The 24828-nt window shown below is 39.7% G+C and overlaps 1 protein-coding gene across 50 annotated transcripts in view; it reads right to left on the reverse strand.

Annotated features, from left to right (window-relative positions):
• The window catches only part of Atp9b (ATPase phospholipid transporting 9B (putative)), a 241402-nt gene that overhangs the window by 81385 nt on the left and 135189 nt on the right, over positions 1-24828 (reverse strand). For all 50 annotated transcript variants that reach the window (XM_076555619.1, XM_076555613.1, XM_076555598.1 and 47 more), the window contains one exon: positions 14756-14916. In XM_076555619.1, coding sequence (XP_076411734.1) covers positions 14756-14916 — 161 coding nt within the window. The remainder of the gene's footprint in view (positions 1-14755; positions 14917-24828) is intronic.

The raw sequence follows: 24828 nt of genomic DNA on the forward strand, positions 1-24828 counted from the left end.
AGTTTTTGTTTGTATCTATGACTTGTCTTTGGCAAGAATAGTGGAACTGAAATCTCTCACTATCAGTGTATGAGTGTCAATCTGTGGTTTATGCTGTAGTTGTGTTTGTTTTATGAAGTTAGGTTTGGTATATAGATGTTAAGAATGAAATGTCCTCTTGGTGGAGTTTTCTTTTGATGAGTATGTTAGTGTTCCTTCCCATGTCTTCTTGTTAGTTTTGATTTGAAGTCTATTTTGTCAAATGTAAAATGGCTACATCAGCCTGCTTCTTTGGCCCTTCTGATTTTACCCTAAGGTGATATCCATCCTTGATGATAGGGATGCAGCAGAAAGATAAATCTGGTTTTCTAAACCAATCTATGAGTCTGTCTCTTTTTTGGGGGTGGGGAACTATTAGTATTGTGTTACTAATAAGCAGTGTTTACTGATTCCTGTTATTTAGTTGTTGCTGTGTGTGTGTGTGTGTGTGTGTGTGTGTGTGTGTCTTTCCCCTCTTTTGATTTGCTATTCTAAAACTTATTCTTTGTGACTTTTTTTTTTTTGGTGTGATTAACCTCTTTAGGTTGGAGTTTTCCTTCTGGCGCCTTCTGTTTCACTGGGTTTATGGATAGATATTACTTAAATTTGGTTTTATCATGGGCTATCTTATTTTGTCCATCTATTGTGATTAAAAGTTTTGCTGTTTCTGTCTTCTTAAAACTTCATATTCACACTTAGTTCCCCTGTAGCAACCTCACAAGAAGGACCCCCCACTTCAGCCCTCAGCATGAATACGTTATTGCTTTATCAGAGGACCTGAGAGGGCTAGCTACTTCCCTTTTGACTTTCTGCCCTCCACCATGTAAAGACCTTATAAAGACATGGCCCAAGACACTACCAGCAAATAGAGAGTAGCCTTTGCTACACCGAATCTATTAGTATCTTGACTAGATATACCAGTTCTCAGAGTATGAGGTATAAACTGATGTTTTATATTAATTTAGTCTCAGTATTTTGTTATAGAAGCACACATGGACTAAAGCAATGCTCAAGTTGCTATATAGTTAAAGTTCATTCCTTTTTACTCAATGAAAGCAATACTGTAGTTTAACAGGTGGCTGAAGAACAAAAACACTACTGTTTCTGATAAAGTGAAAATAAGCTAATGTAAACAAAGATATAATTACAAACTCAGTGAAAAAAAACTCTGTAATAACCACAAGTAAAAGAATTCCCAATGGAGATCAAGTATTTTGGGGCTAAGAGGAACAGTGTAGTTGGTAGAGTGCTTGTCCAGCATGTACAAATCTTGGGTGTGATACCCAGCACCACACAACAGATGCATCATGGCATCAATGTCTGTAATATAGCACTTGGTGTGTGTGTGTGTGGTGGGCGGGGGGGGGGGGGTGTAGAATCAGTAGTTTGAGGCCATCTTTGGCTACATAATTAAGTTCAAGGCAATCTTGGGTTATTAAAGTCATGAGATCCTGTCTAAAAAGCAACAACAAAAAACCCAATAACAAAAATACTACACATGAAAATTTTAGAGATATAACCAAAATAATAAAAAGAAATTAATGACTTAAATACATGTATTCAAGGGGGTGGGCTTAAACTAATCAGTTAAACATCTATATCATGAAGAAAAATACTAAATCTAAGTAGGAATAGAAAAGTAACATTATGAAACAGAAAATAACATACGGTAGGAAAATTCACAAGGATAATAGTATGAATTTCTAAAAACCTATGAATGTTGTTTGGAAACTGATTTAAAGAAGAAAGAAAACAGGAAGTGCAGATAAGACTAAAGAATGGAAGTGATGAAGCACAGTGTGGCTACACAACCTGTGATCCCGGCACACTGGACGTGAGTAATGGCAGGAGGATCAGGAATTCAGTCAGCCCCAACTACACAGGGAATTCAAAGCTAGTATGGGTTACAAGAACCCTGTGTCAAAAATAATAAATAAACAATGAAAAAAATTTAAAAATCATTATAGACTTTATACATATATGGGATAATACCATAAACAAATTTGTGAAAAAAACTGAAAATTTAGACAGTTCATCTATTTCTTGAAAACTAGCTCTGCCAAACCGATTACTAATGAAAGCAAATTTGTGCAGTGTTTCCACAGAGAAAGTTAAGGCTCCTGACTGTCTTCTTGACATGCAAGTGTTTAAAAAATAGCGCCAACATAAATGTTTTAGAGATGAGAAATGGGAGATTCATCATTGTTTTATGAACCTATATAACTTTAATACTAAACTGCAAAAAAGGGGGGTATGAAAAGACATTATTAAGTTATAAAAGTATTATCACTTCTAAACTGTAAACAGATAGAAAAAATCTTCCAGCAAGTGAATGGACTCTAGTGAAACACAGAGTACAAACCATGGCCAAATTAGCTTGTCACCTAGATAAAAAAAAAGCCGGTATGAAACTAGAAAGTCAATGACTATAATTTAGCATAGCAATCTATTTAAGGAACATATTAATCAAAAAGAATCATGAAGAGATTTAGAAAATATAAAGTTGTATTATGACTTGAAAACAACTTTTCAGAAAAGGAATTAAAAACAATGAAAATGTTAAAGAGTTTTTATTAAAAAGGTAGCATGTTTAGATGGTGACTGTCTTAACTTTGATAAAGGGAACAAAGGAAGAATACACTTCATTCTTACCTTGATTGAATAATACACAAGATTTTTGCTTATTAACAAGAAAAGAAATAAATGGCACAAAGTTATATAAAAGTCTAAAAGATTCTAGATTATTAAAGTCAACAAGGTTTTACTAAAGTCAGATTCAAGTAACAGAAATAAACATTATTTCTTTATACCAGAAACAGATATGAAAGGGAACTTGAAAAAAAACCATAATAGGATTTAAGAATATAAAATATTTATAAATTACTGTTGTGGGATGTCTTTCTGTATGCTGTGAATATGTGTTTCTCTAATTGATTGATAAATAAAGCTGTTTGGCTAATGGTGAAGCAGAATAAGGTTAGGCAGGACATTCCAACTAGAGAGAGAGGGAGGAAGAAAGGAGAGTGGTGCTGCCAGCCACCGCCAGGAGAAGCAAGATGTGAAAGTACCAGTAAGCCAGGAAGCCACGCGGCAATGCATAGATTAATAGCAATGGGCTGAGTTAAGTTAAGAGTTAGCTAGCCAGAAGCCTGCACCATTAGGCCATACAGTTTGTAAGTAATATGAGCCTCTGTGTGTTTACTTGGGTCCAAGCAGCTGTAGGACTGGGTGGGACACCAGAGAAACTTCCGGCTACAAATGACTCTAACACAAGTTGTATAATCTTTATATGGAGAAAGTTTAGAGAAAATATAAATAAAGTTAAGAGGTGCAACAGCAGATTCATGACCAAAAGGAGTGAAAACTCAAAGACACAAGGAGGAAAGGTCTGTGTTAAAACACATTCTGAAGGCATATTAATTAGTTTGCTATTTGGTCTGTGGAAGACAGATCAAGGGAGCCCACAACAGGCAATGTATACATGACAGAGATGATACCAAGTCTCTGGGAAGAGTTGTTTTTTGTTGTTGTTGTTGTGTTTTGTTTCTACAATGGCTGTGAGGCAATGATTTTTTCTTTAAATTGGACCTGAAAACTCTATCATATGCTAATTAAAAAAATCAGTTGTCTAGCATGGGTGAGGCCCCAAGTTCACCCTTGGTCTCTGTCTCCCCATTCCCCTTGCAGGAATGTGTCTTTGGATTAGAATATACATTTCAAATACTTGAAAACCCAAGTTAAAGTTCTAGCATCACAAGAGAATAAGATCACTTTCAGTGGTCAACAGAGAGAATGCTCACGTTCAGCAGACAGTGAGAGAACATGGGGTTAGAACAGAGGACAGTTTGACAATATACAAAGATTCATATATATTTAATGAGGTAAAATCAGAATTGCTGGGGAAAAAATATCAAGCTACAGAGAAAGATGTCAGCAGAACAGGAATGAAAAAGTTAGAGCTACATAACGATAAAATGGAAGACTAGACAGAACTTAGAAAGTTCCCAAAAGACAAACTCCTAATCAGTGGTTCTCAACCTGTGGGTTGAGACCCCTTAGGGAAGTTGAACCATATGGTGGTATTTTATTTGTACTGAAATGTGATTTTAATTGTATGTTACTAAATAAAGTTGCCCGGGGGTCAGAGCTATTAGAGCCATAGCAAAAGCTGAGCGTTGGTGGTGCATACCTTTAATCCCAGCACTTGGTAGGCAGAGCTAGGTAGATCTCTGTGTGTTCAAGGATACAGCCAGCATTGGAGATACATGCCTTTAATCTCAATACCAGAGAAGACCTGGAGCACTGTACAACAGACAGTGACGAGGCAGTCATGTGGTTGGTTTTACAACCAATGAGAAGGCAGAACAGAAAGTCTATATTAAGACAAACAGACAGGAAGTAGTTCTCTTTCAGAGAGGTCTCTTGGCTTAAGAGGCTAGCTGCAGTAGGCGGGTAAGGCTCTTAACTCTGATCTCTTGGCTTTCTTCTTTGCATTGGTTCTGTGTTTCTTACTTAATTTCAACACGGTTGGTTACATCTACATTTGGCACCCAATGTGACAAGAATCCATTAAAAACCGCTTGACTTGGCTTGGTGGCAGGTGCGGTTTCCTGCTGGGTGGCTGGCTCCCTAGCCCGGGTCCAGGTCGGCTTGGTCTCAGGCCCCAAGAGGTTAGCTGCAGTTGGAGCTACTTGCTTAAAGCTGGTGCTATAAACAACTCAGGCCTGCCCTGCCGAACAGGGCCCCTGCCTATAAAGCCAACACACATGGTCGGAGCTTAAGGAAGCCAGAGCCAAGGCTTGACTCAGCTCAAGCGGGAATACGTGGCTGATTAAGCTTTTAGCCAGACCTCGTGGCTATGCATTCTTGTTCTCTCTCCTCTCTCCTCTCTCTCTCTCTCTCTCTCTCTCTCTCTCTCTCTCTCTCTCTCTCTCTCTCTCTCTCTCTCTCTCTCTGGATTCACACCTCGGACACTAGGTGGCTGTTTTGAAATTCCCTCGGATTTCTACTATACTACGCAGACTTGGTAAGTCACTTAACATATCAGATATTTTAAAGGAAACTATTTAAAAGAGAAATTTTTTCTACATTTAAAAAAAATGGGTTTCCTGTGTACATTGGAAGAAAATTAGGTTTTGTTTGAAATTTTAGGCAGTCTGACAATGGAACAACTATATGAGAAGATTAACGTTGATCGAATTATGCAGTTTATTACTATGCTTATCCTCATTTTACTATTTAAAAAGATAGTCAATTTAACGGCCAGGATAACAGTTTTACAAAAACTTGTTAAACCTGTAAAAATGAATTATAGAAAAAATCAAATTCAGACTGTAGAAATCAACAGTGAAGTTGTTTCAAGATTGGATCATAAGGTTACAGAAAGAAAGCCTGTTTTCACACAGTCACCCTTTATTCGGTAACTGTACAGCAGTTGCTTAATCAACTGACTACACAAAATATATGGGTTCCAATTGAAATGTTAGATTTACGAAGGTTTAAGGAGGCAACAGTATCTTATGGCATGCATTCCCCATATGTAAAGCAAATGTTAAACTCTTGGTCAACATATAATAGGATAGTACCAAAGGACTGGTGGGAGCTGGCAAAAGCTGTTCTGGAACCCAGTCAAAGACTCCAGTGGCTAACTTGGTTCAAGGATGAGGCTGAAAACATAGAAAAACAATGGAGGGATAAAGGAATACAAGTCTGCCAGGATCAGCTTATTGGAGAAGGCCAATATGCTTCAGTACAAATACAATGTTTATATGATGTCCAAACCAAAATTCTATGTCGAACGGCAGTCTTGAATGCATGGACAGAGCTGAGGAACCAGGAAAAAAAAACTGAGTCATTGACAAAGGTTATACAAGGTCCAAAAGAATCTTTCACAGATTTTTTTTTTTACAAAGACTGGCTTCAGCAGTAAAGAGAATGGTCCCAGATTCATAAGCTAGTCAGATAATAATTGAATCTTTGGCCTTTGAGAATGTGAATGCAGCATGCAAAAGAATAATCAGGCCGTTAAAGGTAAGATCTGCACCTTTGGAAGATTGGATTAGAGACACGGTTAATGTTGAGGCTCATGAGCATGATGATATGTGGGTAGAGGAGCAATTTCAAAAGGTTTGAGGAATGTTAGATGTTTTGGATGTGGAAAGCAAGGACATTTGAAAAGGGACTATAGACAGGTCATTCTTAGAAACAATGTTTCTTCAAGGAACAATTGCAACAGAATGCCCCTTCCTTCTGGAGTATGCAGAAGGTGAGGTAAGGGAAAACACTGGAGCAACAAATGTAGATCAACAAGGGACAGGCAAGGTAATCCTTTGCCTCAGGCTTCGGGAAACTCCCAGAGGGACCTCATGCAGGCCCCTATAGCAAATCCAGTTCAAATCTTTCCTTTTTCTTCAGAGAAAATATGGGCATTGAAGAAACTGCATATGGAGTCAACTTTCATTGTGGCAAAAGTTAGCCACTGGACAACAAAGTATCCTCGAATCAACAGGACAAAATGGACAGATAGAACACGAATCAAAGGACTACTGATTCTTGCCAAAACAAGTGTGGATATGGCTTTATCAAAAGGCATCTTCTGAGGCCAGAACAATATGGCACCATCCCTGAAGTGGCCTTTGCAATCTGGAAAAGGTACAGTGCCCTTTTCTTCAAAGGCAGCTGAATAGGCAGTGGGCCGATGGCTTCTGACTGCAATGGAACAGCAGCTGAAACAGTTATTCTTGAAGAGTAACTAAGCTCACGCCTCTCAATATTAGACTGGCATTTAATAGAGGGATGTGGAGAAGAAGGGGATGCTGAGATGAAGCCATATATACACAGCCAAGAAGAATGGACAGCTGAATTCAAAAACCAACAATTTCCAGAATTTAAAATCCTGAATCATGACATGACAGTAGTGGAATTCAGGTGTTTCTGGTACATGCACTGCTCTTACCCAATGTGAGGCTGAACTGTTGACCTTGTGTACATCCTACTTCACAAATGAGTCTGTCAGATACACTAAGCCTATAGGCTGAAGATGATGCCCCAACACTGCATTAGAAAGGCTGAGAACCATTGCTCTATACTGATATTGGAATGATAACTTGGTACTATCACTTAGCAAAATCCTGGCAATATTAGCAAATATAGCAAAGCCACAGACAAAACACAGCCAAATAATCCCATCCCTAATACTTGATGTGGGGTGTTCACATGTGTGCTCATGAATGTGTACAGCAACACTGGAACAACCCAAAGTTCTCCAATTGATTTTGGATACACTCAGTGGTACATTCATAAATGAGGATGGCAAGTTGAAAGGAATGGATGAATCTATGGAACCATGCTAAACATAGATGAAAAATTGTAAAAGGGTAATTTTCAATTTAATTCCAACTATATAAAGCAATAAAGCAAAAAATTCATATTATATTTATATTTGCAAATGTCTATGCAATGCTCTTCAGAAAAGCAAGAAGTTGACCTTGAGAAAAAAATCGGGCCATGTGGCAAGAACTGTAGCATCATACAGTGTCCTGCAAACATACAAAATTATTGTCAACTAAAAATAAAACTGATGTGGTGATACACTGTGTATCCTAATAAACTTGCCTGAGGATCAGAGGACAGAGCCAGCCACTAGAATGAACATAGAGGTCAGGCAGTGGTGGCACATACCTTTAATTCTATCACTCGGGAGGCAGAGATCCGTCTGGATCTCTGTGAGTTCAAGGCCTTACTGGGCTACATAAGATGGATCCAGTATAGGAGAGAAACAGAGCCAGGCAGTGGTGGCACACACCTTTAATCCCAGCCCTTGAGATCTAATGCCTTTGCTTGGGAAGCATACATGCCTTTAATCCCAGGAAGTAATATGGCTGGGCAGAAAAAGGTATATAAGGTGTGAGGAAACAGGAGCTCTCTTTAGGCTGAAGATTTCAAAGAGGTAAGAATTAGTGACTGGCTGTTCTTTTTCTCTGACCTTTCAGCTTTCACCCTGATATCTGGCTCTGTTTTTTGTTTTTTTAAATTAAAACACCATATAAGAATCAAACAACAAACTGAAATACTACACTCACAGTAAAAGCAAGCATTAATGCTCAAAAGGTTGCTGGAACAGGGAATAATACAGGGAACTTTTTTAAGACAAGTATTCTTTGTGGATGTTTGTGCACATATGGGTCACAAAAACAAGAGCTAACCCTTACACACCTAATGAAGGAAGTGGCCCAGCCTGAGGACTGTGCAGAACATAGATGTAAGTGCATATAACAGAATACACTAGAGTATCGGAGTGTGTAAAGCTTAGCTACCTACTCCAATGTGAGAACTCATCAGGAGACAAAGAACCCCTTTCTCAGGAAGAAGGGCTGTTGGATAAGGAGGGGGAAAAAATCCCAGAACTGACAAGTTGTAGAAACTGCTAGGAATTTCCTTCAGTGAGAGTTTACTGGTAACCCAGGTAGGACTGCTGCACCAATGCCACCGACACTGTTGGTATTCCAGCCTTCGGGGTGAGGATTTGGACAGGGCCTGTGCCATCCAGTCTTCAGCATTTTGCTGAGAAGCCTCCCATATGCTGACTCTGAATGAGAAACTGTCTCCTGCAACCACAAGCAACCCTTGCAGCTCAGTGCTCCAGGAAAGACACTGCCTGCACAAAAGGTTCTCAAGTGTGCCTCAGAAGGGATAGAATTATCTCTCTGTCTACAGCATTTTTGCCTCTCTTGTTCATGGATGCCTTATGCAGAAGCAAAAGTCTCTTTGACTCAGCATTGAGAAGTCAGTTTTTGGATTATCAATTAAAAAATGGGGCATTTTAAACCATCTGGAAAGAACACACAAGAACAGTAAAAACCTGACCCAAGACATGTCTCGGGTCCTACATGTGCTGATGTGCTATGAAGAACCTGTCGGTTTCTTCCTGTATATAGGAGACATGCACAGATCAAAGGGACATAAGTTCATTTTAGGATCATAAAACATAAACTACAGAATGTAACATTTGTCTTGGAATGACAGAAATGGTGTAATTAAATATGATCTCAAAACACCACAAAACAAACAAAAAGGACAATATAAATTTTATCAAGTAGCTTAAAATTTATTTTGTTTTAGCATTATTTTAATAAATTTATTTTTAATAATTTATAAAAATTCTTAACTTTTGTAAATTTGAAAGTTTTCTGATTCTTAGGACACAAGAAGAAAAAGCACTTGGCTTCCTACATTTCCACTTTTTGCCAAATAACATATATTTAAAAGTCCAAAAGCACACTTAAGCTATAAAATGAACTGTTATCCTAATTTTATGGAAACTCAGTAGTAGGAAAACAAATCTGCATTCATTAAAGATAAACCACTTCTTTAAATCAGCTGCCCGTGCTCTTCACACTCTACCTCTCATTCCTTTGGCTAAGTTGGTACGACTGCAGGTCCAGGTGTGCAAGACAAGGTAGTGTGTTGTGTTGAAGTGGGCATGCTCATGGTAAGCTGAGGAGAGGTAAGGTTACAATACTGTCTAGTCAGGCTCTGCACACCTGGCTGAACATGCTAAACATGCTCACTGAAAAACCAGAGCATAAAAGACTGTAGACATCATGGTGTTATCATCATTTTATAAGTATTTAAAAAAAAACAATAGAAACTAAAAATAGGAGTATATGATGGTAAATGCATATATGTATGTGCAAAGATATATTCACAAAGAAGCATGTGTGCACATTCATATTTATAAGTCTATCTAAACATATGAAAAGGTGTGTGTGCGTGTGTGTGTGTGTGCACGCGTGCGTGCGTGCGTGCGTGCGTGCGTGTGTGTGTGTGTGTGTGTGTGTGTGTGTGTGTGTGTCTGCACTTGTTAGGGGCAAGGGTCAACACTGAGTACTTTACTCTATTATTTTCCAATCTTATTTCCTGAGACTATGTTTCTCACTGAACCTGGCACTTGTGGTTTTGGAAAGAAGGATCTTCCTTTCTCCACTGCTCACCACTGGGGTTATAGGTGTGCAGTGCCATACCTAACTCACCTCCTATGGTTAGGCAGCAAGCACGTAACCCAGTGGGCCATTTTCCCAGTTCTAAACACATAAAAGGTTTATATAGTATACATAGTGAGATTGTATTTACTTTCTTAGCAGATATTTTTCATTTTCACTACAAATCCATGCAATTATTTAAATATGAAAACAACAGAAATCACTTTTAGTTCCAACAATCCTAAGGCATAATTTTGTTAAAATAACTAGCTTTCTCTATTGAATAAATAAAAGAAAAATGGGCAAGTACCTTTATGTTGTTATTTTCCTGAAGACGGAGATAAAAGGAGACAGTCTATAAAGTATAGTCCAGATCCCACCAGAAATGCTCTGGAGCTGAGAAGAAAGGCTCCTCTGGCCTTCCTCCCACTCAAATACAAGTGTCTTGAAAGTAATATCACAGCACATTCCAGACAGGTTTAAAAAGATCAACCCAAAGGAAGAACATGAGAAAGAAAATCTTGAGAATCCTCCAAAAAGATGGGGAAATGTCACTTTGAATCAGCAAGAGCAGGTGCCTTGCACAAGTGAGCGTGGAGAGGACGGAGGAGGGGCAGTGCAAGGCAGGCAGGAGTGCCACCCTAGGCTTTCCCTCCTCTGCCACAACACTGTCTGTCCGTCTTCTTTGGTGCCTGTCATCACCCAGGGCAAAGCTGGAGGATCACTAAGTGTCCTTCCTTGTTTGCTTTCTATTGCTGTGATAAACACCAATACCAAAAACAACTTGGGTGAGAAAATGTTTATTTGGCTAACATGTCACATCACAATCCATCAGTGAGAGAAGTCAGGGCAGGAATTCAAGCAGGAAACTAGAGGTAGGTTCTGCAGCAGTCTATAGACAAACACTGCTAACTGGCTCACTTAGCTTGTTCGATCATTCAAACTAGGGCTACCTGCTCAGGGTGGTCCTATCTACAATTGCTTGAGACCCTACACATTAATCATTAATCAAGAAAATGCCTCACACACTTGCCTACAGGCCAATCTGATGAGGATATTTTCTCAATTGAAGTTCCCCTTCCTAGGTGACCCTAGTTTGTATCAAGCTGACTACAAGGTGACTAGCACAGTGGGCTACAAGAGATGGGGGAAAAGACATGAAGGTGGCAGGACACTGGTTTGTACATTTGTACTATCCAACTGAGCCTGCAGCATTGACTGCTGCCTATGTCAGACCCATAGCTGCTTCTCCTTGTTTTAGTTACAAATAAAACCAAAAAGAATATAAATTAAAAAAATGTCCAAGTCTTATTCCTAACCACTAAGGATATCTGTAAATGTCACTAACATTGCTCCAAGCCCACCCTTCTGTCTGTCCTGGATATGCGGGGTGACTCGCTATCAGAACCCTTCAATCCTGGGATGCTATGCAGGAGTTCAAGCCCCAGAGGTTGCCTACAGCCTTGAGTATGAATAAGAAGAACAAACAGATGCATAGAACAGGAGGGCCAAATACAAATCAAATACCACTGTGGGTATATTGGTGGGGGTACATTTAACCAGAAGACATGGGGTGCTATACTTCAACTATTTTAAGGTCTTGAATTGTTGTAAAGAAAAGCAAAGATACGGGCTTTTCATGTGCGCAGGGCAACACTTCTAGGGAGACTACACGACAGAACACCAAGAATGACAAGAACAGAAGGGACTACAAATTCAAAAGGGCACAAAAATACTGAGGTAGGACAGATAAAGTCAGAACAAGTGTTCAATGCAGGCAAGTCATTAAACTGCAATAAATGTAAAGATGATGAAGGACTGAGAAACAAAAATACCTAGCTGCACACTATATCTAAAACCTTTTCATTCACTACAAAGGGGAAAAAAAAACAATTCTAAGCCTGTAAACATTTAATAACAGCCTTAAAACACACAAATGAACCATAGGAATGAATAAAATGAAAATCATGGTAAGAGATGTACTTAAAAAGTTAGGGAGATTTCCTTTATAGGAAGCATACAGATGATTTTAAAATCCCATGACATCTATCTAATGACATGTGTACAATACAAATACTCCTAAGCACACATGGACATTTATAACTGACCACATCATGCAAACAATAACAAAGTAAGTGTCATGAGGATCTGGAAATGATAAGGATCTGGAGGTAAGTTCCAGAAGTCCTGAAAAGTGGATGTGTAGCCTAATATAATTGGCTTTTTTTTTTTTTTGGTTTTTCGAGACAGGGTTTCTCTATATAGCTTTGCACCTTTCCTGGAACTTGCTTTGGAGACCAGGCTGGCCTCGAACTCACAGAGATCCGCCTGCCTCTGCCTCCCGAGTGCTGGGATTAAAGGTGTGCGCCACCACTGACCGGCTTGGTTATATTTCAATGTGTCTACCAAGAAATCTGGAAGCTGGCATCATTTTCCCCATAGGAAAAAGCCTGCCATTCTATTCCTTTAAGGTGAGTACAGTTTTAGCCTCTGCCTGGGACCTGTGCAGCCTGGTCCAGGAGTAGCACTCTTCCTTCCAGAACTGGGCACTACTGTGCAACTGGCCTAAGGTGAAGTTCCTAAGCAGGGGACACATTTTTCTTTTTACTCTGAACAAGTTTGTTTCCCCTTTGCCCTATGTAGAGTGAGAGTGGGTGTGTGCAAGGGGAGATCAATGTATACATAAGAATGGAGCAGAGACAGACACTGGGAAGGACATAGAGAGTGGATGGTGAAGGAGGAGGAGGATGGTGGAGGAGGAGGAGGGTGGAGGAGGAGGATGGTGAACGAGGAGGAGGATGGTGGAGGAGGAGGAGGGTGGAGGAGGAGGATGGTGAAGGGGGAGGAGGATGGTGGAGGAGGAGGTGGATGGTGGAGGAGGAAAAGGAGGATGGTGAAGGAGGAAAAGGAGGATGGTGAAGGAGGAGGAGGTGGATGGTGGAGGAGGAGGAGGATGGTGAAGGAGGAAAAGGAGGATGGTGAAGGAGGAGGAGGATGGTGGAGGAGGAGAAGGATGATGAAGGAGGAGGAGGAGGATGGTGGAGAAGGAAGAAGATGGTGGTGGAGGAGGAGAATGGTGGAGGAGGAGGAGATGGATAGTGAAGAAGGTGGTAGATGGTACAGAGGCTTGGATCAATGCAAGCCATTCATCCATAGGTTGAAAGAGTACCAACTAAGAAATGCCTAAGGCTCTGCATATCTGAGTATATTCTGTGATAACTGTTGAAGAAAACAGACATGTAATATCACACTTACACTTTGGTTACCTGCACTACCCAGTTGGTCTTTGGGGACTAGGATCTGTCCTCGAGTTCCCTTACAGTATTCAATATGAGCATAGATATCATGAGCATGCAGGAGATCTACGATGATTTGTACATATGTAACTTCCCGAAGCAGCTATGTCCAGGAGCCCTTCCTGTACACTGTGTCACCTGGTTCTGGCACTAGACACAAAGCCAGTTGTTCACACAGTCCACATCCCTTGTAGAGTTAGTGGAGGAGAGGAGTGTCAACAAAAAGACAGGCATCAGTACAGACCCACACAGAACTGCAGTCACTGACAGGACAGCAAACACCTGTGACTTCCTGATGGGACCTTTCTAAGGCTTACCCTTACGCACTTAGGTGACACGTGATTGACAAGGAGCTAACTGTGGGTACCTGGGTAGACAGCACAGCTAGGTGTGAGGAACTTAACAGGTAAACAGTCTTAGGTTATTCTTGGAGAGGTGAGAGAAGGCAAGCCTGGTCTGTGTATCTGGCAAGGCTTGGAGACAGAATTTGCTCAACAGCAACGATAATCTAGTACATGCTTGTGCTTCCCAAGGCCAAAAGTTATGGAGCTGGCTAGCTTTGAGATTGTGTCAGAAAAATGAGCAATGTCGTCCACATGAGCAATGATTCAGTATTGCAATGGCAGTGGCATACAAGAGCCCTACTGCTTGTAACATTGTCACCGTGACTGACATTACAAATGACGGTTAGTCTAGATTCAGACTTCAGTCAGGATTCACAAGATTTATTCATATGAAAATTCTCAGTCTTTTATATAAGTAAACACACACACACAAACACACTAAGGGTATATTTTTAAAAATACCATTTTTTGTGACTGTTCATATTACAAATGAGTCTTTAAATAGGAATTGAATATTAACTGTTTACTTATCAATCTCATTATATTGCTTATCATTTTGAAAAACAGTTCCTTTCAAAGAGTGCCTTAGTCAGCACTGTATCTAACTTGAACAATCTATCCAATCCTCCTTTAAACAGCAGGGACCTCTTGGCTTGTTTTCTGAGAGACAGCATCTTGCTATGAAGCTAGGCCCCGGCATCCTGACTACAGTAAAGGAGTACAGGCTCACACCACTAGGGCTGGCTTTTAAATATGGGTATCGTTAAATGTCAGCAACATGTGTAGACCCTAGAGCACTGGACATAAAATAGCAACCAGCAACTTGTAAAAATGTTCTTCTTAGATTCATATTTATGCTTGCACAAGAGGTGTCTTCCATCTATTAAGACAGCATTACTAAGAGCAGAAAAAGAGGTTCTCTCTAAAGTACTCTAGCAAAGCCACTCAAGTCCCAAACCGCACTTCTGCGGGTAACTTGTTACATTCACCTGGGTTCCTGGCCCCTTCCACCTCTACAGCTTTGACTGGATAACTTCCTTCAGGTGAGACAAAACAATTTCAGCAAAATCATACATTATGAAGTGAGACATTTGTCGTCTTCTAATTTTAAACCTACCTTATAGGAATGATGTAGGAAAAGAGAAGGAGGAACCGAAAAAGATTACGGTACCATGGACCTGCAAATCCCTGTAAGGTTACCATAACAACAGAAAGAACAACTAAGGCCAGAAATAGCGCCTTTGTCAGCTGATTGAGTTCAAGGTCCAGCAAACCAACCTGAAAAAAAAAAAAAAGCTCAGCATTAATACACAACTCAAACTGGCCCTATCCATAGTATCCTGATCAGAATACATGAAAATGGTGACATGATAAAATGAAAGGTTTTAATAGTCTTTATAATGATACAATAAAAAACATTTGACTTTCTCTTGACAAGCCTCTTCTAGAATTAGGTAGAATTTTTGAAAATGTACTGTAACCTGCAGAGCATTCTCAGGGTAAAACAGTAGACCAGAGTAGACAACTCAACCAGCACAGTTAGCTCCACTGTGTGGGTGATAGGATGATCCCAACCATGACAACAAGATCAAGAACTACAAAAGCAGGGCACGGGTAGCCTTCTCCACACCCAGCCCTACATCAAAACTCCTCTGTGAGCAAGAAAGTCCATCTTCTGTGGCATGCCAGACCAGACAAGCATCCCTGTTGTCGCTCTCAAGTATCTCTCCCTGCACACCTTCCACTCAGTTCCCAGTTCCCCAAGTACAGGACCGTATGTGTGTCTGCCTTTCTGCAAGTCTCCAAAAGAACTTACAGAGAAAGGCCAAGCTGGAGGTCATTTTAGGATTAGAACCTGCTTGATTTATGCAAGCCCTACACTTCTGATTCCTCCAGTATGACATGCATGTGACACTGAAATTCACCCTGTGGATGGATTACTAGCTGGGCACCTAAATGTAAGGAAAATTACACCAAAGAAAGCAGTTCATTTTCCCTTTGACTTTGGAAACAGGGATACCCAAACAGCCCTTGCCCTAAAAGTAAAGAGAACACAAACTCAGCTCTTCTGAAATGTGTAACTCCAATTTCGAGCTCCTTGAAGTGTGCTTCGAGGTGTGCTCCGTGAGCTTCTGGTTAGCAGTATGAGATGGAGGAATGAAGGCACACAGAAGCTGAGGATACTGGAGCCTGTCACTCGGACTTGGACTCTGTCCCCTGAGTGTATAACCCTGGGCCAGTGGGCCTCCAGTTTCATTAACGTAGAATGAGGAGCCATCGGCACGTCCCTGACAGGACTCAGGGAAAGAAAGTGACATTGTGTGCAATATTACACAGTGCATCTCTTTAAGTCCAATAGGCATGCTGTTTTCACTGTTCTACATTCACCTTTAGAGCCAGTTACTCTTCAGATAATCTGTGTGAATTTGGGGGATAGTCTCGGGAAAAAAAAATTTATTTACCGTTTTTTTTTTTTTGTTTTTTTTTTTACAGGATCTTGCTCTGTAGCCCTGGTTGACCTGGAACTCCCTACACAGACCAAGCTGGCCTCTAATTTACATTGATCTTCTTGCCTCTAACCTCCCAAATATTGAAAAACAGGCATAAGCCATTACAGCTGGCCCAGCACCAAACTCCTCTATGACATGAAACTATCCATAGCATAAAGGTAGCTGGAGGAGCCAGGTCATTGGGGCACACACATAATACTGGGCACGGTCACAGCCTCTGCCTAACGTGGCCTGCTAACAGTGTGCAGAACTGAACTGGCTGGCTCTGACTCAGGCGGTGTGAACAGCAGAGTGCTACCAGGCTAAGCAGTTCTCCGTGTGCCTCAACTTCCCCTGAATCTGGCATAGCTTTTGAAAAAAAGGAAAGAAAATGGGGAAGGGGGAGAGAGGGGATTGTGAAAGGGAAAGAAGAAAAGGGAGGAAAGAAATAGGGAGAGAAAAAGGGAAAGGGAAAGAGGGAATATGATTGCCAAAATCTTAATTAGAAAAAAAAAAGCAAACAAAATAAAACTCTAGCTCTTAAATGTACAAGTTTGAGAATTAGCTAAGCTAATATGGTTTATTTTATAGTGTCTTGGAAAATTAGCTTTTCCCACAGTTAATAATTTAGTTTAAATCTCGTTTTGATTAATATTTGCCACAAACTCTTATGAGACGATGAGAAGCCATTGTTAGAAAGAAAAAAAAAACTAAGTTTCACAAAAGTTCATTAAGTGCAATTGTAAAGAAAACTAATTAAGCAAGTAATTACATGCCTCCTACACCTTGTGCTAAACTCTAAGGTTATGAAAATGAGTTAATTATGAGAATTCCTTTTTACCTGCAAGAGTCTACTAAGAAAAACAAAATGAACGTTGGTACTATATGTCTTATGGAAGCTCTTCTTACGGAACCTGGTCTTCTCTGACCAGGTTCATGTCTGAACTCCCCTAGTAAACACTACAGAAATAAAAGGGGCATTGCCCAGGACCCAAGGGAACAGCTGGTGCCTGCAGCACACCAGTGCCCCAGGGCTGCAGGGCTGCAGATGGCTCCTCTCTGCATGCCCAGCACATCTGCAGCATGCGTTCACTTGGGCTCCCTGCCCCGCCATGACCATGCAAGGCTCCTAATCAAGGAAATTTCGAACAAAAACTACATGCCGATTCACACAGGTGTCACCTCACTTCTTTAGGAACAAACAGGGCATGGCTTGGCACAGAGACTCCTCTGCACACTGTAGCTCATTTCAACAGAAACTCCGTGGACTGAAGACTCCCAGCTTTCCATGTGCTCCAGTTCTCAGCAGCAGATGTATTGCCTTGGAGCCCAGTAAGTCATGTGGGAATCCCCAGGCCTTTGGGAGCCCTCCCATCTTCAGGTCTTGCACCCGAACAGTGAGGTGACTACTTCCCTGGAGAGTGAGCACTTTGAAAGGAACGGTATTCAAGAGTCCTACTTCCCCCTCTGGAGAATGAGGCCGCCCAGAGCTCAGTGGCTGATTTATCAGCTCCATTTAAAAAGCAGCACAAGGAGGACGAATACCAGGCGATTTCCGCTACTTCACTACTACGTAGTTTATGCTTGAATTATTGAGAAAAATAGGGTTTGGGATTAAAATGAAGAAAAATTAAGCCAGGGAAGTAGAGCATGTTTCAAAGCCCAGATCTTTCTGCTGTGACAAAGGCGGTCTAAGTTTCAGGCCTCACTGAGGATCAGATGAAGTCATTATTCATTCAGTCAGGGAAAAAAGACTCAATTACCTCAACCTAAAGATGCTATCAATGAATGCAAAGTGCATATTTTACTCTATTCATCCAAATCCCATTAAAAAGTGAAAGGAATGATTTAATCTGGCCTTCCAGAGTTGGCCTTTTTTTTTGTAATAAAATAAAGAATTACTGTCTTGTGAAATGCATAACCACTACCTCTCACACTCTCCCCTGCATCATAGCAGTGAAAGACCAAAAGCTCCAACAACCTCTGAGAAATGAATACAAAGTTTCCTTTGAAAAATGCCACATAGAGGATGAAAACACTAAAAGCAGCCCATGCCCAGGCTATGCAGATAATTCAAGGCATTAATACCTTTCTAATTGACCAAGACAAATGCAGTTGACTGCCCACCAGTGGCTATCAACTCTCCCACTCCCTTCCAGGGAGAAGAAGGTAACGGTGACAGGCACAGAAGGGTCAGACACCATCCTCCCTCAGACAACAGGACAGTTGTCCCCCATGCTCCTTCAGGGTGCCCTTCCTGCTCTTCCGGGACTGGATGGCAACCCTGACTTGGGTTAATTCTAAGAAAGGGCAGGAGTAAGAAAAGACATTTCCAATACTAGTTTGTTTTAAAAAAACAAAGTCCTTTTCAATTAGTAATCTTTTTATATTCAATTTCTCTGCAACACTTTTTTAAAAGTTTCTCCATCTAAGGGCTAAGATGGACCCCAAAAGTACTTCAAAGAAAAACTAGTTAACTACAAAATTACAGATTCTATAAAGTGTCACCTTCAGCTTTGATGTGTATTTCCCACATTATTAAAGAAAGTTTTAAACACCTGAACAAGGCAGACCTTCTGTTATGATTATAAAACCTTTTTTTATCCTTAAGATACATGATTAATCACTTGAAGTAATTATGACTGTATGAGAAAAGGTAAATTAAGTACTCTAGGAAGTAATTTCCAACATTTACTGTAAATTCTTATATTAGTAAAGCAAATTTTCTTCTGCTTGTCATAATATTTGTTTTATCTGAAACAACTGTGATAACAAAATTAAATACGCTACTGGAAATTTTAATCTCCAAGGGAAAATGTGTGCATAATGCCGAAGACAACCACAATGGCTCTGCAAAGGGGCTGTTCTAGGATAATGAACACAATAATTGCCTGTATAATCTAAAATGCTACTAATGGCAACGATCACAAATCCATTTAGCTCCTCTTTAATTTATGTACCAAGTTTTAAATAGCTAATGGTTCTCAGTAAAATAATGGTTTATACCAACAATAAAGGGTAAATACGGTGTTCTCCTGCTTAATCAAGAAAAGATCAGTCAGTTGTTTTTTTTTTTTAAATGAACACATGGATGAATGAGACTCGGACCTTATCTCTTTAGAACAGTACCATTCCCATCCATCTCCAAGTTAATAGTACCAGCACAGACTAAGTTCCTAAGAAATCAATGTGCACCCCAAACTGGAGCAAGAGCAGTGTGTTATAAAACCTCAGGCCTACCCACTGGTTTTTTAAAGCACCACATGAAATACAGCTCTGAAGCACCAGTAACTACTGGTAACATCATCCTCAGATTAGAAGAATCAAAATATTACAGCACTCTTACTAATCCACTAAAATTCACATGAACTCATTCCTTACATGGAAGTATTTCAAAACTACAAAATTTCAAAGAGCCAATTAACACCCCTGAAGAAAACTATATATTTTAATTTGTCCTATGTTTTCCCTGTGAATAAAGTACAATTTGAAAAAGAGATAAGCCCCCGATCAAATGTCTAACTCATTTGAGACTCCACGCACATGAGTTTATCTTTAAACAAGATGTTTAGGGAGGAAACTCTAACTGTTAATATCTTTACTAGCTTTTTTGGGATTAACTATCATCTCTTCATTCAGATTAAAAACACTGATGTAGAACGGTCACAGACCTAACTGGATTCCTATAAAGAAATACTCCTTTTTCAATATCTTTGAAAGAAAGCGGTCTGTACTATCATGTTTAGTCCAATATTAAGAAGGAAGAAAAAAAAAAAATTTTTTAGATCAGCATTTGTATTTAAATAAATGAAAGTTGGCCATCACAGCCAATTTCTGAATTGTATATCAATAACTTCCTATCATAGAGCTTAAACTATTATCGGAAGGTTTTTGTTTTGTTTTCTGAAGTTATCACTTCAAAAATTGATATAATGAGTTAGCTTTTTGCCACCTCAAGTTTGTTTACTTACTCATTTTGGGATATGAACTACTAAGTCTTAACTGTCCGCAGCCATGCAGCTGGCCACGCTGATGATGTAGCTGACTATTACTGTTGCCGCCCCAGTGATCTGCGAAATAAGAAGGGCTACTTTGGACCATTATTGTCTATTGGCTCAATAATCTGTGCTTTAAAAGCTCTCTAAATAAGTATCAGTGTAACAATGCTTAATATTAAAGTATATTTACCTTAACTTAAAATATCAAACTCTGTATTTATGTAAGACATTCAGGTCTACTATGAAACAGTAATTCATAACCCATGTTCTTATCTACAAATAAAATTTGACTATTCTTCACTCAGAATTTAGGGTTTTATCTTGGCTTTATTACACAAAATGCACAAAAACAGGATCATTTTATGTATTAGATATAAACAAAAACATACCAGTGTGAGTTTTGGGAACCAAGCAAAGGAGTGAGACTTCTTTCAACACTCAAGGAGAAACACACCCAAGAGACAAAAGGCTTTCAAGTGGGTCTCATGCTCAATGACAAAAACCCATTTCACCTGATGTGTAGGACAATGCACACTGTAACAAGGCTTCATCTCAGCGAATGAGTGACTGCTGGTCTCTGCAAGTACACTCCCTGCTGGCTTGAAGAGCACTGTGGTATCCATCTTCTCAAAACGCTGGACTTTATACCCTGGCTCTGGCCTTTCCTGACATACTCCACTCATCAAGCCCTTCCCCATAACTTCTAGTAATTCCAGAGAACAGCACAACAGCCAAGTGCATGTGTCCAGGCAGCCATCAAGTCCAGCTGCCATGCACACGACAAGTCTTGGGTCTGCGTCTGAAAAGCTTGTGCTGATTCTGTGTGTTCAAGAGGGATAGCCTAGTTCCGCTGATTGCTGGCTAGCAGCCTTTACTTACATTAAAATCTTCATTGAAATATAATAAAATGCTAAAAGTCAGCAAATGTTAAGACAATACAATGGTTTTAACATGTTGATATGCTAAAATTTTTATTTTAAAGAATTATTTCAAAATTTTCAATTGTGAAACAGCAAAATAGTGTTTAAAACAAAAAAAAATAAGGGAAATGTATAAAAGATCTATCTGGAATTTTCATTTTTACTTTAGATACACAAAGGATACTGAAATCTAGCCCTGGGTAATAAGATAAGCCCACAGTTTTCTAAAGCACCTTACTTCGGGTCACATTTGACCATAGTTGCAGTACCTTTTCAAGTCAGTAACAAGGAGACTAAATCCTAAGCTTGTTCTCACTCGCGCCCCGGTTCTACGTCTGGAATATAGGTAGCACCATGTATCTTCATGCTGCATGTCAAGACCTCATCACGCCCATATTTGAAGAGGAGGGAGAAGCAAAAGCGAGTCTGTGGCATGGCGAGGCATTGCCAGCAGAGGGCGCTCCAGGTTGGCACAGCGTCTTCCTCGAATCTGCTCTCCTTTTACAGCATGGCTCCCCCCGCCCCACCCCAGATCAGCAGACCAGGACATTAGCCACATGGATTTACTTATTTTTGACAGCAGAGTTGACCTAAATATCTTCTTATCATGCAGAATTCAGGACAGAATTGATAGGCTTTAACACTCTGGATTATACGGGCGGGAGAGGTCTCTGAATGATAATCTACCATTATAAGGAAGAAATCCTATTAAAGATCTGAAACCCTTGCCCCTGACACACACACAAAACGCTATAATATAGGGTATAAGCCAAGTGCAACTAGAGTCTGAAGAATGGGTGAACATCCTTTTTGTGGTAACAATATAGAAAGCTTTTATTTTTAAATGGTTTTACCAAATCATCCACCAATTAAAAATACTCACTTCAAATAGCTTATGCTATCCACTGATACCACACCTCAGGATTCAGTACCATTCAGTAACTGGTATCTGAGGTCAAGTATTAGCAATTTAGTTTAACTACACAAAACTTGTAAAATACATCTAATTTTTACATCTTACATAGATAACATTCTTGTCATGGAGCTTAAATTAGAAGCAGGTTCCCCACACCACTAATTGACATTTACTGTTGTTAATGGTATATGAAGACTTAATAAGCTTGAGTTTTCTAGAGCCTTTCTGAATTATTAATAGACTCTAGACTCGCAAACTCACCTAACTTAGTGAAAACTACGTATTACTCTGGAATCCACGCTTTGGCAGTCGCTGAAGGATACGTGTGAAGTGGCGAAACAAAACCAGCAAAAGTCACCTCCCAGTGCTCGGGGTTCACTGGCCAAGGCAGTGAGGCAGAGCCACAGATCTCCTCCACACACAGGAATCAAAGGACAAAGTGTAGTCCCCTTTTTAAAGACGACGGAATGAATAGTTGTGATGAACAGCATAATGTGTTATTACTACTTCCTTTTTAACTTAAAAATGTGTTATATATAACACGAAAATGAGTGTGAGTGTGTGTGTGTGTGTGTGTGTGTGTGTGTGTGTGTGTGTGTGCACGCTACACCCAGGTTTATCCTGACTGAGATGGGATGCTCTATTCTAGAACACTCTCTCTTTAGATGCCCAGTTCATTTAGTTAGGGTTTCATGGCCACATCAGGTCAAGCCTGGAAATCGGTGCCTTCTTTGGCTTGCTTGGCTTAGTTCCATGATACCTGTTCTTGGAAAACCATCTTCACTGTTAAGCAGCCCTGCCCCCTTTGGTTTGGTGTGTGTGTGATAATATGTGGTAGGTTACTTTTCCATCTTAAGTTTATTATTTATTCTGGGATATGAACTACTAAGTCTTAACTGTACCCATGCAGCAGGCCACATGCAATTTATTTTGGCAATTTTGTATGTGTTTTAATAGACATTATTTACCTTTTGAATTTGTTTAAGAAGCAGAACACTAGCCTAATCTTTCCTATCTGGAAAGAGCATGCTGACCCTTGGGCAGCAATGTTCTCATTGGAATGAGAATACACCCAGGTCTAAGCTCAGCAGTCAAAGCACACCTTCTTTAAGACACAGGGAACTCACTGCTTTTCACTTTATTCCACTATTCCTAACAATTCAATCTGAAGAAAAGATACTATTGGACACATTTTCATTCTGGAAGGCCTGTGTGCAATGTCTATTTCTTTTTGTAGCAAGTACCTTATTTTAAATACCCTTTGGAGGGAGAGTCTGTTAGAACATTTTTCAAAGTTACCCCTAAATATTCATTTGAAGATGATGGCTATAAAAAATATTACTCAACAGGAAAAAAATCTTTTATTTTTAAATAGGTTGATAACAATACTAAAATTCTGAACTCTATCCATCGACATGTGTTAAGGAAATCACTAAACGTATATAGTCAGACCATGGAGAGTATGCACTCTGGGTTTCCATAGAATGCCCCTTTTCTCTAGTGGGACCTTGCTAAGGCGTCTGAGGTTGCTAATGCGGAGCCACAGCATTTTAGGAATATCAAGAGGACAACAGAATTCATGAGTGTCGGACTGTGTAATGGCGGGGCGGTAACTCCTTGAGTTCACAGCTGAAGAATCTGCACACAGCTCTGCTAAAACCAGTTTGTGCCATGAAACTCAGAAGAAAGGAAAGGCACAGGATGCAGGAAAACAGCTCAAATGGCTGTCACTGTGCCAAAGGTGGGGTCTGACTCTCCCCTGCTGTCTCTTGGGTGACTGAATGTATGCAATGTATGGACCACTGAAGAAGGTCACCTCCCCATTCTCCAGACATCTATCACTACAAAAACCAGCAAGAGTGCTTTACATTAAGAGCCTCTCCTTGACTCAAAAGGTCTCTGCATGAAATGTCACTGGAATAGAACCTAGGAGTACACTTCCAGCTATTTCATTAAGTATACTGCCAATTAGATATGTATCACCTATTTATAATAACACTAAAAATACATGGAGATATAAAATGCTGGCCAGTGTTTGAAGCACCTCAGAATTACTATCATCTTGAACAACTCTGTCCTGCCATTTTCTGTCCCACCCACACATCAGCTTAAGTAGCTATTAACTAGAAGTTAATAAGAGGTAAACATTTTAATTTTTAAGACAGCACAGCAGAATGGCAGTAAGAGAATAGCAGAGAGAGAGAAAGGATGGAGGGAAGTTATCATAGCTAACACCCAACTCTAAACCTGTTCCTTAGCCTCCAAAATCCATGGACCTCATGTTTTGCATTTTTTTTGTTTTGAAAGGAAAATAGAATTCAGAAGATATACTGAAAAATCTAAATGATAAGGGTAAAATGGTTAAATAAACTTTTCATCTTCCTTAATCACCCTTTTATTATTAAAACTGTCTAAAGCTTTATTGCTAGTATCTTGGCAAATGTAACATTATTTTAAACCATCTAAAATTTTTGTGTTACTTTATGTCTTTACAGACATTTTATGAACCATTTCATACTTAATGGCTTGTAAGCAATCTCAAGAGTTGGGAATTGTGTGAAAAGTTGTTCAGATTGACAGATAAAGTGAAAAGGTCTGTATTAATTTCCAAATAAAGAAATGCATGGCGTGGTATCTCACGATGATTATACTCTAAAGTACCAATTAGAACGCATCAGAAACTAGAGCAAGTTGACACTCTACAATAAAGCAAATAATTTCCAGTTGGAGGGGCAGAAAATGTTAATATGCAATGTTCAAGACTACAAGAATCTTTGTAAAAGGAAGTAGCTAATAAGGTTTAATGATGCATGTCAGGAAGCCACAGTATGTAGGGAAACACAGCTGGCTTCATTTTGTAAACTATT

The sequence above is a fragment of the Peromyscus maniculatus genome, chromosome 19, assembly GCF_049852395.1.
Source record: "Peromyscus maniculatus bairdii isolate BWxNUB_F1_BW_parent chromosome 19, HU_Pman_BW_mat_3.1, whole genome shotgun sequence".
NCBI lineage: Eukaryota > Metazoa > Chordata > Mammalia > Rodentia > Cricetidae > Peromyscus > Peromyscus maniculatus.